The 16,499-nt window shown below is 39.8% G+C and overlaps 1 protein-coding gene across 3 annotated transcripts in view; it reads right to left on the bottom strand.

The window, feature by feature from the left end:
- The window catches only part of UBE4A (ubiquitination factor E4A), a 33,510-nt gene that overhangs the window by 6,158 nt on the left and 10,853 nt on the right, over positions 1–16,499 (bottom strand). The window contains exons 6-17 of one of the 3 annotated variants that reach the window (XM_058545106.1): positions 16,057–16,216; positions 15,607–15,809; positions 14,987–15,178; positions 13,724–14,057; positions 12,488–12,608; positions 10,354–10,658; positions 8,908–9,040; positions 7,692–7,879; positions 6,136–6,236; positions 5,908–6,021; positions 3,733–3,907; positions 559–739 (exon numbers count right to left, since the gene is read on the bottom strand). In XM_058545106.1, coding sequence (XP_058401089.1) covers positions 559–739; positions 3,733–3,907; positions 5,908–6,021; positions 6,136–6,236; positions 7,692–7,879; positions 8,908–9,040; positions 10,354–10,658; positions 12,488–12,608; positions 13,724–14,057; positions 14,987–15,178; positions 15,607–15,809; positions 16,057–16,216 — 2,207 coding nt within the window. The remainder of the gene's footprint in view (positions 1–558; positions 740–3,732; positions 3,908–5,907; positions 6,022–6,135; positions 6,237–7,691; positions 7,880–8,907; positions 9,041–10,353; positions 10,659–12,487; positions 12,609–13,723; positions 14,058–14,986; positions 15,179–15,606; positions 15,810–16,056; positions 16,217–16,499) is intronic. The other 2 variants (XM_058545108.1, XM_058545109.1) reach the window with 2 other exon arrangements.

Consider the following 16,499-nt stretch of genomic DNA (forward strand, 5'->3'; position numbering starts at 1 on the left):
TAAGCCACGGGGCCGGCCCTGAATGTTCTTTTGATATGAAAGATTTCTTCTAATTTTTAGGGAGGAAGTCTATCAAGTATCCTGTGGCCTTAAAAGAATAGTGCTTTTCCAAACTATGGTAAACCAGTAAAGTTTATCTTTGCACAGATCAGGGCAGAATGTTGGAAATTCTAAATAACGTCCCACAGATCACACACAATCTCATTATTTAAAACTACAGGGGCGGCCCCGGTTCGGATCCCGGGCGCGCACCGACGCACCGCTTCTCCGGCCATGCTGAGGCCGCGTCCCACATACAGCAACTAGAAGGATGTGCAACTATGACATACAGCTATCTACTGGGGCTTTGGGAGGAAAGAAAAAAAAAAATAAGACTATGTCTTTATAAAATAAATAAATAAATAAAAAGAAAACTACAGAAGACTCCTTCATCAACCAACTAGAAATAAACCATTTTTTTTCTATTCCACATAATTACCAAATAGTTATTCCATTATCAAAACCCCAAATGAAAACATTAGCATCCCCTCTCGCTTGCCCCATTTAAATCTCAGATACCCAAGATTTAAGTAGATGGTGCAGATGTCCGATACAAGCTGCTGGGGTTTGAAGTCAAATTCACTGAAGTCTTTGACTTTTAAGGCCCCCATCTTGGGGCCAACCAGGTGCTGCAGGAAGTAGTTCAGCATGGAAATGATACGCTCAGCCAGGAAAGGATGCACAAAGAGTGATTTGATCTCTGGAAAAAAAGCCAAAGCCTATGAAAATTCAATCTATTAGCAATTTTTTACTTATTATGTCTTAGAGTTTTACTTGGAAACCTCTGGGGACTATTATTTCTTTAATTACATAAATAATACATTTTCATTGCAGTAGTATTAGAAAATATAGACAAGCAACGGCAAACAAATAAAATACAAAAACTACCACCTGCAGAAATAAACCGCTAACATTTTGCTAATATATCCTTCTAGCTTTTCTGTCCATACTTACACACACATACATCTTTAAAACAAAATGATTATCATATTGTACATATTTTTATTTACTTACTTTTCACTAACTTACTTTTTTCATTAACTATATCATAAATATCTTACCATTTCAGTAAATATAAGTCCCTGTGCTGTCCAACACAGTAGCCACTAGCCACATGATAAACTATTTGGTTCCTCAGTCATACTAGCCATATTTCAAGTGTTCAATATCTTTATTGTTGGACATTATGTTGTTTTCAATTCTTTCCTATTATAATTATTTCACTTACTGACGAACTTCACTGTGTACATATCTTGTAGACTTATTACTTCCTTACAACGAATTTATACAGAACTGCTAGGTCACAGGCCAAAAATTAAAAAAAATAAATTAATACTTGCCAAGTTTAACAAGCCAAATAGTATGATAAGCCTTGCTTAGTACTACTGCTGGTTCTTGATTTTTCAATTTTAGTCATTATCTGATGAGAGTTTAGCTCTTATTTTCTGCCCCTCTTCCCCAAATACAGATCCCCCCAATATATAATCAAATCTTTGGTTAAATAATTAAGATTATGTAAATATCATTCATAGCAGAGCCATGTAGTATCCTAATGATTATACATATAAAGTAATATATATACTTTTTAATACAACTTTTTGGGTTTTTTTGTTTATTTATTTTCAGAGTACCTATCACTAAATCTTTCTAAACTCCACCAGAAATTTAAAACTCTCAACAGGATCATTTCTAACAGTTCTGTATTTTTTGGAAATGTTCTTTCTGGAAGCTTCCATCTGTCACGCCAATCTGGACCTTGCTCCACAGGCCTGCTGGTGGTGGTCACACAAGCTCCTTCTACCATTACCCTGGGAAATTCCTTTGCATCTCTTATGGGATTCCATCTTCCTCCTGGGTTTACTTTCATTTTGATGGAGTATATCTTTTTGTAGCTTCTTAAGAAAGGGTACAATGGAAGTAAATACGGTATCTTCACGTCTGAAAATGTTCTTATATTTTACTCTCAAATAGAATTGACAGCTTGGCTGCCTGTAAGATTCTAGGCTGAAAAAATATTTTGTATCAGGAATGTGTTCCAGCTTCAAAATGTCACTGTTGTGAAATTCAAAGACATTTTGATACTTAAACCATTGTACATGACCTGATTTTTCTCTGGGACCTTTTAGGATCTTCTCTTTACCCTGATTTTCTGAAATGTCATAATGATATACCTTCGAGTGGGTTTTAAAAAAATTCCCTGTGCTAGGTTCTTGGTGGCTCCCTCCACTTGAGAGACTTTTAGTCTTTGGGAATTTTTTGGTATTATTTCTTTAGTCATTTCCTCTCCTCCATTTTTCTCTTTGGAGATTTCCTAGATTGATCCTTTATTTTCTCATCCTCTCTCTTCTAATTTCCATCTCTTTTTCCCTCTGTTTTACTTTCATGGAAGAGTTCTTTGAATTTATCTTCTAATCTTTCTATTGACTTTTTTTTTTTTTTTGAGGAAGATCAGCCCTGAGCTAACATCCGTGCCAATCCTCCTCTTTTTGCTGAGGAAGACCGGCCCTGAGCTAACATCTATTGCCAATCCTCCTCCTTTTCTTCCCCCTTTTCTCCCCAAAGCCCCAGTAGATAGTTGTATGTTACAGTTGCACATCCTTCTAGTTGCCGTATGTGGGACGCCACCTCAGCATGGCCGGACAAGCAGTGCGTTGGTGCGCGCCTGGGATCTGAACCTGGGCCACCAGTAGCAGAGTGCACGCACCCAACCGCTAAGCCACGGGGCCAGCCCCTCTATTGACTTTTAAAAATTTCTGAAGTCATATTTTCAACACCTGAGAGCTCTTTTTTTTTTTTTTAATTTTATTTATTTATTTTTCCCCCAAAACCCCAGTAGATAGTGTATGTCATAGCTGTACATCCTTCTAGTTGCTGTATGTGGGACGCGGCCTCAGCATAGCCGGAGAAGCGGTGCGTCGGTGTGCGCCCGGGATCCGAACCTGGGCTGCCAGCAGCGGAGCACACGCAATTAACGGCCAAGCCGTGGGGCTGGCCCGCTCTTTGTTTTTTGAATAATCCTTTTTATTGCCTCTTTGTTCTTGTTTCATGGATACTGTAACTTCTCTTATCCCTTTGAGATTATGAAGTTTTTAAAAAAGTTTTCATCTATTATCTGTGTTTCACATTAGAGTATTTCTTCAAATGTCCAGTGATCCTTGGTTGTCATTTCATATGTAATCAATATAAAAAATTATTAATGAAATATTTTACATTCTTTTTTAAATACTACATCTTGCAGTGTGTATTTTATACTTACAGCATATCTCAATTCAGACTAGCCACATTTTAAATGCTTGATAGCCACATGTGGCAAGTGGCTACTGAATTGGACAGTGAAGCTCTAGATGGAGATAAATGTCTTTGTTTGATCTACTACATTTAACCAGAGTTCAAGAATATTTTTCAGGTTAACACACACATACCCCTAGATATATTTATATGGCTAACTTGTCCTGAAGAAAAATTATACCAACTTATGCTTTTTGGCAGCTGTGTGAGGGTGACTATTTCCTCATTCCCATGTCAAAAACGGGCATCAGCATTCTTCTTGAAGCTTCTATAGTGATTCACTTCCCTCTCAGACTGTGGAGGATACTGTCATCAGAATCTAAATTCTTAGTTTCAGCTGGGCTGATCAAACGAAGCTGATCTTGACCCTTGCATTTTTGGGAAAGCAGTGCTTTGTGTCCTTACCTGATGTTAGAAAGGCAAGGGTACCAATTGTTTCATTGGACATGATGTTATGGAAACGTGCCAGCTGTCCAAACATCTGTAGGCCAGCCTCCTTCTCTCGGCGGGCTTCTGGAGTCAGACTATCCCATTCACCTCGGTCCTTCTCAATCTGTTGAATCTTTATCTTGCTCAAATACTACAGAAACCAGAGGTGGAACATACCAGAGAAGAAAGTATAGTTGAAGGGAAGATAATATTTAAGAGGTCCTATTTAAAATCTAGTCCACTAAGCTAGGGAAATCAGGGACTACACAAGAGACATGAGCCTTTATTTCTCAGCATAGAGCTGAAGCTTAAAAAGAAATTGTAGGAAAAAAGAAAAAGAAATTGTGTCTCCCTGTAGATTTATTTCACCCTGGGTAGACTTATGGGTAATTCTCCTAGAAATATTAAGGTCTGTGAAATAGAAAGGATGATAAACAGTATAATATATGAAACCTAGGCAAAAACAAACAGGCTAGAGTGAAAAACAGGCCAAATCTTTCCTAAAAGATGAAAAAAAAAAAAAACCTAAAAACCACTTATCAAAAAGCAAAGCTTTACCAAATACGCAAGATGTCTGGAAGGAAAACCATATTTAAAACCCTCTACCTCTCATCATTCTTGCTGTTATAGCAAACTATGTGTTAAACTTACGGTCTCATGAAAATGCCACCTGTGTTATTCTTTGTGTCACACGGCTCTTGCTTAGAAGGGTCTTTTTATTACAAGACTTGTTCTTGTTTTCTAAGAAAATCTATTTTAAAATCTTAAAGTATAGTATTATGAAAAAAGCAAGAAACTTTTCTCACAAATTAAATATAAAGTTACGAAGGTATTGCTAATCAATACGAGGAGCTTGTGGCGGTCCAACAGGCTACCCTCACTATTTACCTGCTTCGTCGCCCTTTGGGTCACTGCCTTATCTATCTTACACCTGTCGCAGATTAGGGAAGCTTTTATAGGAGCAATAAGCAGCTCCATAAGGGATGGCTAAGGATATGACACACTGGAGCCGAGACGCACCCAGTGTACACTTCGTGCAACTCATGTTTCAAATACAGCTAAAGATTTGGGAGGCAGGGCCAGGCTGGTGGCGCAAGTGGGTAGGGGCGCGCGCTCCGCTGCGGCGGCCCGGGGTTCACCGGTTCGGATCCCGGGCGCGCACCGACACACTGCTCGGCAAGCCATGCTGTGGTAGCGTCCCATGTAAAGTGGAGGAAGACGGGCATGGACGTTAGCCCAGGGCCAGTCCTCCTCAGCAAAAAGAGGACGATTGGCAGATGTTAGCTCAGGGCCGATCTTCCTCACACACACACTTTAAAAAAAAGATGGGAGGCAGTGAGATAGATAAAGAATATTGATGACTTGGAGTCATTATATGAAAAAATAACCAAGACCAGAGATTTTTTTTTCAAGTAGTAGTACAAAAATCAGAATCTTTTAGGAGAGAGGGAGAAGAATCATTGCCCTAGTGAGCCACTGCTACTGATGCAAAAAGGTTGGAATGGGATGGAAAAAGGTTGCAAGTCACTGACCAAACGCAAGATCCTTTTGACTTCTTTCAGGGTGCTGGCTTGACTAGTTCTGCCAGTGAACCTTAGTTTGGCCCCATCAGACTTCTTTTCCACTGTCTGCCAAAGTATCATCCTAGCTCATGAAGCTTCCAAGACCCTTGATCTTGGTCTCTAATGGAACAATACCTATCAAGCTCTGTAATGCCAGAGTTGGTGGTACACTACTACTCGCAAATTTTTGGTGTCCCAGACTGGTACTAGGGGCATAAGGATTGCTCTATTATGATTAACAGGTAAAAAGTATGTACTTATTGGGGACTCATTGGGGCCGGCCCAGTGGCGTAGTGGTTAAGCCCTGCTTCCACAGCCCAGTGTTCGCAGGTTCAGATCCCAGGCGCACACCGACGCACCACTTGTCAAGCCATGCTGTGGTGGCATCCCATATAAAGTCGAGGAAGACGGGCATGGATGTTAGCCCAGGCCCAATCTTCCTCAGCATAAAAAGAGGAGGATTGGCAACAGATGTTAGCTCAGGGCTAATCTTCCTCACCAAAAAAAAAAAAAAAAAAGTATGCACTGATCATGATTTGATGGTATAGAGACAGTTAAATCTGTTTTTTGTTTTTGTTTTTTTTTTTACCTGTATGGCTTCATCCAAAAGGAAGATGGCATCGTTCATTAGCAGGTTAAGAAAGCGAAGGAAAAGTGGGGGATTCATGGCTTCTAAATTCTTAGAGGCATAGTCAGCCAAATCCTGTAAGTCCCAACCCAATAGAAAACCATTTCAGTACTGAACCACAACTCACTGGGGCTTATCTGAAGCAACACTCAGATAACTCAGTTTTGGTTTCACCAAAAACTCTCTCACCTTAATGCTCTCTCGATAGGTATCTGTTCCCCACATGTACCTGAGGATGGGATACATGGGACGACGGTAATTAAACTTCTGTTCAAATTGATGGGGGTCTCCTGTAGTAAGGTAAGAGCAGCAATCGGAGAGACAGTAAGAGCTAATATCTACGTGTAGCCATTCTTTTATTCTGGATGTGTCAAGGCTACTGGCAAAATCTGCCCTGGGAGTTTATAAAGGCCCAGATTTTTAGCCAAGTGTTTGCTTATTTCCTGACTGACAGAACAAGAGGGAGGCAGATGTAAAAGACACCTTACACAGAAAAGGCTGACGATGAAGCTATACAATAAAAGCCAAGGGAAACAAATGCTTCCATATCCAAATGTGGAGTACTTATCAGACTTTGAATGAGGTCTCTGAGCTGGCCACTGTGGCAATGACAGCCATGTGCAGAATGGGATACTAAGTAATCCTCACATTCTTCATAGATAACATCCCAACTGTGTAGCCAACTAGTTCTTGATCACTCTGAAAAATGTCAGGAGCCAAAAGTCGGAGGCCTACACTACTTTTGACACACCAAAGGTACCACTAGAGCTCTACAGGCTGGGTCATATAATCAAGGAAGAACACGGGATTTGGAATCAGAAGACCTAGGTTTTCCTTCCGGCTCCACTTAATACAAGTCTCTTAAGCTTTCTCAACTTCCACTTCCTCAGAAACAAAACATGAACTATAATACATACAATGAGATAATTACAGTGATTTATTGTGCAACATCTGATGTATTATGAAGATTTACATGCACTATCTCACTTAGTCATCACTTCAACCCATTTTACAGATGAGGAAGCCAAGGCTCAGAGGTGAGCAAGTGACAAAGCCAAAATCCAAATATGGAAAGGGAGTCAGTAAGATGCTAAATGCCTCTTAAATGCTAATTACATTTATCATTGGATGGTAGGACATCCCCTTTAAAAAAGGTCTTAAATAACTGCTTAACATATCTTGTTTACTGGTGAAGATGGGGTGCTCTTTACTCAATACAGCATCTTAGGGTTAGATCTCAAAAGGCCAAGAGAGAAAGGGAATGTTGCCTGCTGTTATTCTTAATCTAATGATCAGACTGTTAGCGAGACAGTCTGGAAAAGATAAAAGAATATCTCAATCAGCACATGGTCTCCTTGTCCACTATTCTGCAATTCTGAGGCAGAGAAAAATGAAGACCTACGTTTTAATTTGACAGCCTAACTTGTTTGAATATGATTTTATCAAGCAATATAGTAAGTTGATGAGTATGTTTTTTTTAGGTGAGACAGATGTAATTCTACCACTTAGTTGTATGACATAGAAAAATAATTTGATCTTTTTGAGCATCCATGTCCTTATTTGTAAAATGGGGAGAATATGGAAGAACTGTACAGATAAATTAATGAGACAATGTAAAAAAAGCAATTAGCATCAAGGCTGGCACACAGTAGGTATTCAATAAATGATGGCAGATGGCATTTTTCTGACATTCAAATACTAATCAAGCTATGAAACTCCAGCTTCTCAGTTTGAGACTGCTTTACCTGTAAACTCAATGTCCACAAAGACCTTGATTAGAGCTTCTGCAAGGTGGGCTGCATAGGGAAAGTTGCAGAACACACGTTTCCGGTGGAACACACTGGATACCAAGGGATTTGGGGTCTGATCCAGGTGGGGCATCACTGCTTCCAATACCTCAGCCAGTTTGGCCCGTAGGTGGGGATTCTTCATCCTGCACATAGGGCAGAAAGCAAGCTGAAGGTAGAAAACTTAACTCCAAATTTATGACTGTTCTGTCCAGATGAGGCGTCAAAACATCCTACACCACCATTACAGGAAAAAAATGGGATTCTGCAGTTTTAAGTCTGTCAATTTCTGGGGGTAATGCAGGGTACCCCATTCAACTCTTGAGATCATAGCTTACCAAGCATGAGGGTGAGTACTTAAGTTTTTATTTAATGCTGAGCCCTTCTGTTTACTTCTCTATAATAATGCATTTACTGCTTACTATTCTCTAACAGTTTCATCTGTGATAAACTTGCCTTTCACAAGGCAAGTTTGGTTAAGGACTAGGATATAATTATTCTCCATTACTTACAATGTATACCACGTGTGCCTAATAAATACTTGTTGACCTGTGATGTCTCATTAGGTCTGCTTACTGAAGGATTGGCTTCTACCTACTTCTCACTGACACAGCTCAGGGGATTGTGGATCATTCTTCTCTTTGTGCAGCAACTCTTCATCTATGCACACATTATTTCCTTTGGCTTAGGCACCAAAAATCAGAGCAGCAACTCTACAGGTCAGTGACTGTCTTCCACTGGGAAAGAGGACTAGAAGCTATGAGTGAGAAAACTTGAGATCAGAAAGTATTTACTTAAGTTGACTGTGCATCCAACTTAGAATTTTAAGAGCAAACTTTGTTATACAATTATTAGAAGATCATTAGCACCTGGCTGCCACTGGTACTGTTTCTGGCATTAAGGTAACTATTTTAACCAGAGACTAGCAATGGAATTCCCACCAGGTACCTTATATGTAGGTTCAGATTCTCTGTGGGCAAAGTCCTTTGTTTATGATGACTCCCAAGAGTGGGATGTTTGGCTACCCATAAGGATGGTCAGGTGATTCGTTAATGTTAACACAACTTCTGAGGGCAACCCCCTATGATTCAGGCTTGTTTATTTTTTGGTTTAGAAGTCTTCTGAATGTTTTGTAGCTCTAAATAGTGACAGAGCCAAGCTTTCAGCACTTCACCTTTCTATGCTTCCGGTGAAAATGGTGATAAAGTTAAGGACATGTTCCAGGGAATCTGCTGATGTCTCCAAGATGTCATCGGCAAAGCGGCGTAGAAAAATGAGGAAATCACCCAGATTATCTGCAAAAAATTCTGAAAAAGAAAATATTCATTGGAATTAGCCAAACATCTGTCTCTTGGTACTAAGCGATATTTAAATTCCTCCCTTTCACTTTACTTAATGGTTAAAAAAACCCAAATGTCTTATAGGTACTAGGAATGGTGATAAATTAATAAATGTAGAATCTCCTTTAAATGTAAGTCAATTTTTATTTTTATCCAAGTAAATCTAAGAATAGTTGTGACATAAAATATTGGTAACATACCAGTGCAATTTAAGAAAGTATACTGATATATACATATATATATATATATATATATTTTTTTCCATGCTCAAGGATAACTGTGCTTTAAATAACCCTTTAGATGTAAGAAGAATCTTGAATATAGATGAATACACTAGAGGACTGTGGTCACCAGTCTCCAGGATGGTCCTTGCCTCCTGGTATTCCTGCCCTTGTGTGTCCCCTCCTACATTCTTCCTGCGTAGAAGATACACCCTGAGGCATACAGAAGCAACGGTATGTCACTTTCATGATTAGGTTATTAAAGCCTACAGCTTCTGTTTTGGTCACTTGCTCTGGGGAAAACCAGCTGCCATATCATGAACAGGACTATGGAGAGACCTGTATGGCCTGGAAAAGAGGCCAGGAAGCAACTGAGGTCTGCCAACAACACATGACTAGGCTTGTAAGCAGATCCTCCATTCCTGGTCGAGTCTTCAGATTCCTATGGCCCTGGGCTGACAGCTTGGCTGCAACCTCCTGAGAGACCCAGAGTCAGAACCATGCAGCTAAGTTGCTCCTGGATTCCTGACCCACAGAAATGTGAGAGAGTGTTTGTTGTTTTATGTTGCTATGTTTTAGGGTAATTTGTTACTCAGCAATAGATGACGAATTCAGTGATTAAGAATCTGATTTGATGGTATATATCGGCCGACCCCTCACTGATACACACACATACATAATCTCCCTTCTGGGTTAACCAACAGGAGATGATTTTTTTCCAAAAGAAAAGCACAGGGAGAGTTAGACAGATAACTCTATAAGGTGAACAACAAACTATATTAATGATAGAAACTAACAACTCTGAAAACCCTGACTGCACTTAATCCTTTTAAGACTATTTTCTGATATTCAGAGCAGTGGGGGCATAAGGCTGAGGAACAAGCTATCAGTTCCCCAATACTATGAATGGCAGATATTATCTAAAAGTTTGAGTTGTTTCTCCAAAAACAGTTGAATGATAAAACTAAGGAAGGGTATTTTGAGGATTAAACTTCCAAAGTGACCCAGTTAAACTTAGATGGCTATAAATAGGAAGTTCCCAAGGGAGAGCCTGCTTACCTGGCACATAAGCTAAAGAGCTGTAGCCATCTGGCAAAGGAAAAGTTAGCTCTATCGGCTGTGAGCCCTCATTGCCTATGGCCAGTTGAACTAGTAGAACAGCCATGGACACCTGCAAATTTAGGCAGTTTTGAAGCATCTGTGGCTCAGTCATGGCAGTCTTGGTGGAAAGATAGATGGTCATTAGTCGTTCAAACTGCTCACGGAGGCTGTCAGCAGCAGGGCTAGAACTTTGCTGAGCATCCCGCCAGGCAACCTGCAGCCGATGCAGATTTTGGTTGATTTTTACCATCTGATCATGTAACCTGCCCCCAAGAAAGCAGAAGAGACTGGGTCAGGGAGGCTCATATAGGACAGTCGAGTACAGACTGTTCTAGAAAAACAAATCCTCATTTATTTATTCTAGTATTCTCTTTGAGAATGTAGGGAGCTGCAATTGTGATGACACAGAAGGCACTCACAAAAGTGATTGACAGGACAGAGGTTGGGGCATAGCACTGGGAAAATGTTACCAAATATTCAACATTATTGAAGCTAATTATGAAAAGTTAGCAGCCTTCAGCTGAAATGCACCATCCAAAGAACAGTAGCTTGGTCGAGCAAAGTGTAGATTGGGCTGTTATTATGTAAAATAAATAACTATTAGGCAAAGTACAAGAAGCCCAGCAGGATAGTTTGACACTACATAAGTGCAATGATTGTACCTTGATGTGGTTATATTGACAGTCTTTCTATGGTTAGTAGAGAACTAAAGCTGGTGAAAAAGGACTACAGATTAGTAATGACCACATATAAACTAGTAGCCACCTGGGACGCAACCTAAGAACAGCTTCCAGTCCTCTGTTATTTAATATAAAATTAAATTATTCTTCACAAAGGATCAGCGAAATGTCCTCTAATGAAAGGAAGACCCATAACTCAATGTTATGAATAGTTGTCTCTACGTGTATAGTCAAAAATCACCTTCCTTGGCCCTGTAGATAATGTCTAGGGTTAGCGAGCCAATACTGCGAAACTAGATGACATTCATTTTTGTGTTTGAATCTAGGCAGTTGAACAGGTTAAGCATACACTGAATTTTATCTCTAGTCTCATTTAAAATATCAATGACAGGGATTAAAAAACTCTCTAGTAAAGATATAATTTCATTTTTCCAGAAATTTGCTGAGTTTTGAAAAGTGCTGTGTCAATTAAAGTATCCTGAGAAGGCATTAAAAATTGCTATCCTTGGGGCCGGCCCAGTGGCGTAGCGGTTAAATTTGCGCGTTCCCATTAGGTGGCCCGAGGTTTGCCAGTTCAGATCCTGGGTGTGGACCTACTCACCACTCATCAAACCATGCTGAGGCAGCATCCCATATAGGAGAGCTACAACTCTATAACTATGATACACACTTATGTGCTGGGGCTTTGGGGAGAAAAAAAAAAATGAGGAAGATTGGCAACAGATGTTAGCACAGGGCCAATCTTCCTCAAAAAAAAAAATTGCTATCCCTTCTTATAGACTATAACTATGAGTGAGTAGCCATTTCCTCCTCTTATTTATACTTGTAGTCAGACTCAGCTAAATCAGAGGGGGAAAAAAAATCATAGAATGACATATGGCTAGCCAGAATCAGAACCATTTTTGGAAGTCATACACTCTAGTTCTCAAATCTTCACACTTCTAGAATCCTCTTTATCTTTGATACATAGATCTTTTGTGGTCCTACTGATCTTATTGGAATCTCTTATAAACATTTCTTTAATTTTGCCAATTTTGTCTCTCCACTAGAGAGTAAAGCTTGGTCTTTTTTCATCAGGAGTAACAAGTAATGAAAATGTAAGAGCACAAAGTGAAATGTTAAATGAAAACAATTCCACGTTCATAGATGACAACAGGAAGATAGTGATTTAAAAATTTGCAAGGTTAAAGAAAAATATTAGTGTCTTTAATTTAAAGAAGTTTAACAGGTCAAAAATGAAAAATAAATTCAAGTTATTTGGACAAAGCCAATTCATGTAAACACAAATAAATGCATATAATGCCCTTTTCCTACTAGATCCTAATGTGAGCCTTCAAAATAAAGTGAGAGATTATATCTGTAACACTCACTTTCAACCTGCTGGTTATCAACACGACTAAATAGTTGGTTACCTGTGAAATCCCAAGTACAAGGTGTACTCTGTCAGGACAAGGTTCTCTGTTACAAGGTTGTAGTTCTGGGGAAACTTCGGCTCCTGCACAGCTGGGATCAAACAGGTTTCTTTGTCCAAACCTCAAAAGAAGTTAAAACGAACAGTAAATGGCTTGCCACAGACATCTATCTTGGTCTCCAGTGTGCTCTTACTCTAGTTCAACTTCCATATGACTACCAGTGATATCTTCTTTTCCTTTAGTTAATATCTTCTTAAAAACAAATCCTGTCACATTACCACTCCCTTGTCTAAAAATGTCTTTTGGCATCTCACTGTCTCCAGAAATGCAGTTAAATCTCTTTAGCTTGACCAAGAAATCACCAAAAATTAAAAGGAATGATAGATAACACTGTAGATTTTTCTAAGTGATAGACAATGGATCATTTGTATCTATTTTGTGCTTTTCTGTATTTAAGATTATTTGCTTTGAGCATGTATTACTTTTATAAGAGTTATGAAACTAGGAGGAAATAAACCAAAATTAAGAGTGATGCATTTTTACTGGTAGAATTATGAGTGACTTTCTTCTTTTCACTTTTCTGTATTGTTCGAGTTTTCTCCAATCTGGCCCTAATCTTCCTCCCCAGACTCATTTCCTGTCAATTCCCATACCCCTTCCCCCACCTACCCCTTGCTCTAGCCACACTGAGCTTCTCACTTTTCCTCAGTCAAGCTTTTCCATAGCTTTGTATCTTTATACTTGTTATTTCCTCCGTATAAAGGGACTCTTTCTTTCACTCCTTTGTCTGATAAACCCAACTCATCTTTCAAGATTCAGCTATGAAGACCTCCAACTTCTGCAGAAATTATTACTCACTCCCTCCTCTGTGCTCCTGTAGCTTAGCCCTATACCATATTATGATTATGTTAATATATCTGCCTTCTGCTGGAGCCTTTGAGTTCAAAAAGGGAGGGGCTGTGTTTTATTCATTTTTATAAAGAATGAATGAATGAATACCCAAGGCTGCCAAATTCTGAGAAAAGGTCTCACTGAAGCACACCAGCTAAAAGCTACCACTTTTTTTTAAAAGTCTGTCTTTTTAAAATTTATAGTAGCTCTTCTTTCTGCCTCACCTTGAGAAAGCACACCTTTGTGAAAAAGGATAAGGAAGTGAATACCTTAGATGTTACTTACACACACACACACACACACACACACACAGACACAGTTTTGAGAAGTCCAGTTGCCCCCTACCTCTCATGTGTACATTTTTTATTTTTCTTTCTTCATCATTCAACTCCTTCAGGGCACAGTAAGTGGGATTAAAGGTAAGGAGCCGAGAGGATCTGGGTTTGCAAAATGGCTGGCATAGCTTCAGGAGAGCAGCACCCAGATTCAGAAAGAAGGCATCCGAGGCATACATTTGGAAGAAGATTTCTGGCATCTGATTGGCCCAAATCTTGGTGCGGCCTGCATTTGCATGCAAACAGTTTCCAAGCCAGGACAAGATACAGTGTTTGGTTTCTGGAGAGAGCTGGAGTAAGTTCTTCAGCATCTGGTAGATCTTTTCATGAAACTGAGCCATGAACTGTTTAACCAGAAAACACAACCACAGAACATTCCAGTTTCACAATCCTAATATTTGTTACTCCCAAACCTTAGCCACTGGCAATTTCCAAAAATATGCTAATCCTAATATTTTCCCTCACTTTCCCTGTGCCTTATCCTCCAGTTAAAAAAAAAATTTCTGGGCACTTATGAGAGATTTCTTGATAAGCTGCCAAACTGCTGATAGCATTTACATAGCTTTAGAGTAGGGGTCCGTAAACTCTTTCTGCAAAGTGCCAGATGATAAATATTTTCGGCTTTGCATGCCATATGGTCTCTGTAGCAACTATTCAACTGTAACACTGTGGCATGAAATCAAGCCACAAACAATACATATACAAATGGGCATGGTTGTGTTCAATAAAACTATTTACAAAAACAGGTGGCAGGCTGGATATGGCTATTGCTGTAATTTGCCAACCCCTGCTTTAGAGAGTTGTGATGATGGGAGATTTAAACTATTCCCAATTCAACCATTTACTGCATCATGTTGGCCAGACCTCTACTATAATTTATGCTAAGAAGCCCAAATAGAGAAGACATAGGTGGAAGGAGGGAAAGGGGGAAAAAACTGGTTTATAAGCTAGAGTTCAGTCAGAAGATTTTAGGAGCTAAAGTTATAAGAAATAGCTTGGAAGAATAGAAGAACCAGGTTGAGAGGAAGTGGCTGTGCTACAGCACAGGGCAAAGAACAGCGGCAGCTTATTCTTAAACCACGCAAAGGTTTATCCTCTGCTCTTGGTGCATGCTAAAAAGAGGGCAATTTCTTTACACGATTATGGTAGAGAGCCAACCAGATAAATCTGCTTTCCCAAAGAGGCTTAAGCAGCCTTATCTGCATCTGCTTCCTGAGGAAACTCTGCTTAATCTAAGATCAGGGGGCTGGGATACACTGGCAAACAGTTCCACCTGATGGATGTTGGCCTCTTGGACTTTTATCTCCTGGGGACTGGAACGAGATGGAGTCAGGAAGTAGCCATGATTTTCTACTACACCCGGAGTCTTTAATAAGCAGGAGATATTCAGGATTACTCCCAGCAAAGTCTTCTGGTACATCTGCCCATTGCTGGGGTCCTTGGGCTGAATGTAGTCTACAAAAACCTGTAGGAGAAGAGAAGTCCTACTTATTCGTCTGTATGGTGAGATGAAGGGGATGCAGTGAGAGGACCTCGAAGAGTTAAGTCTATACAACAACCAATACATCTTTTTTTTTTTAATTTTATTTATTTATTTATTTTCCCCCCAAAGCCCCAGTAGATAGTTGTATGTCATAGTTGCACATCCTTCCAGCTGCTGTATGTGGGACGCGGCCTCAGCGTGGCCAGAGAAGCGGTGCGTCGGTGTGCGCCCAGGATCCGAACCCTGGCCGCCAGCAGTGGAGCGCACGCACTTAACCGCCAAGCCACGGGGCCGGCCCCCAATACATCTTTCTCTTATTCAATAGGTAATATTACAGTGCCCTCAGGATAGGCAGGCATCAAGTATTAAATCTCCAACCCAACTGAATATACACCACCTTTCAGACCTACCTTTGCCATATCCTTTTGCCTAGTGAAATAGAGAAGAATATCCAGATATGCATGCAGCAGGATCTGGCAGAGTTCCAGATCTTTTATTCGGCCCAGTAAAATATCAAACACTGGAATCATGACTTCTGGAAATGTTCGAACTTCCTCATCCAATATCAAGGCTTCAATGACCTCTTCCAGAAACTCAGCTACATCTTCAAAATCTAACCGTAGACAAATAAGAGAGAAAGGAGGCCACAGGAATTTTATATGTCTTTACACACTGGCTCTTTACTCTCCTGAAACTTTTGATAATTCTACTGGTATTCAATGCCAAAGGCCAAGGTGTGAGTTCTCTTCCATAATTTATACTGGAACCATACTGGCTCTGAGGCTTTCTAATGCAATTAGAGGAATTTTAAATTTAGAAATCAAAATACAGAAGCTCACAGATCTTGCTTATGTACTCACGGGCTCCTTGGATGGCTTCCAGCATCAAATCTACTAGTTGCTCATGGATGTTTTGGTCAACATAGATCTCCGGGGTGAGGAGAACGGTTCGCGTATTGGACACAGTGAGGTTCCTGCACTGCACTGCAAAGGGTAGCAGGTTCTCTGGAACTTTGGTAATCTGGAAACAGCATGAAGAAGAAAGAAGAATCTAGCTCTATGACCTCAAACAAGGGTGGACATAGCAGATAGAATGGAAAAGACATTGTGTCTCAAAATAATATTGCTTTCCTGTGGATGCTTGAAGATTCATGAGAGTTCATTCTTTGATTTAAGGAACCATTTACCTGTTAGAATTCCAAACCTGGAAGTGACCAAGATTAGCCTACTCTATTATTTACATCTCAGTGGAAATGAATTTATCACACTTTTTTTTTTAGCTTTTATTTATTTTTTTTATTTAT

The sequence above is a fragment of the Diceros bicornis genome, chromosome 7, assembly GCF_020826845.1.
Source record: "Diceros bicornis minor isolate mBicDic1 chromosome 7, mDicBic1.mat.cur, whole genome shotgun sequence".
In the NCBI taxonomy this organism is placed as follows: Eukaryota; Metazoa; Chordata; class Mammalia; order Perissodactyla; family Rhinocerotidae; genus Diceros; species Diceros bicornis.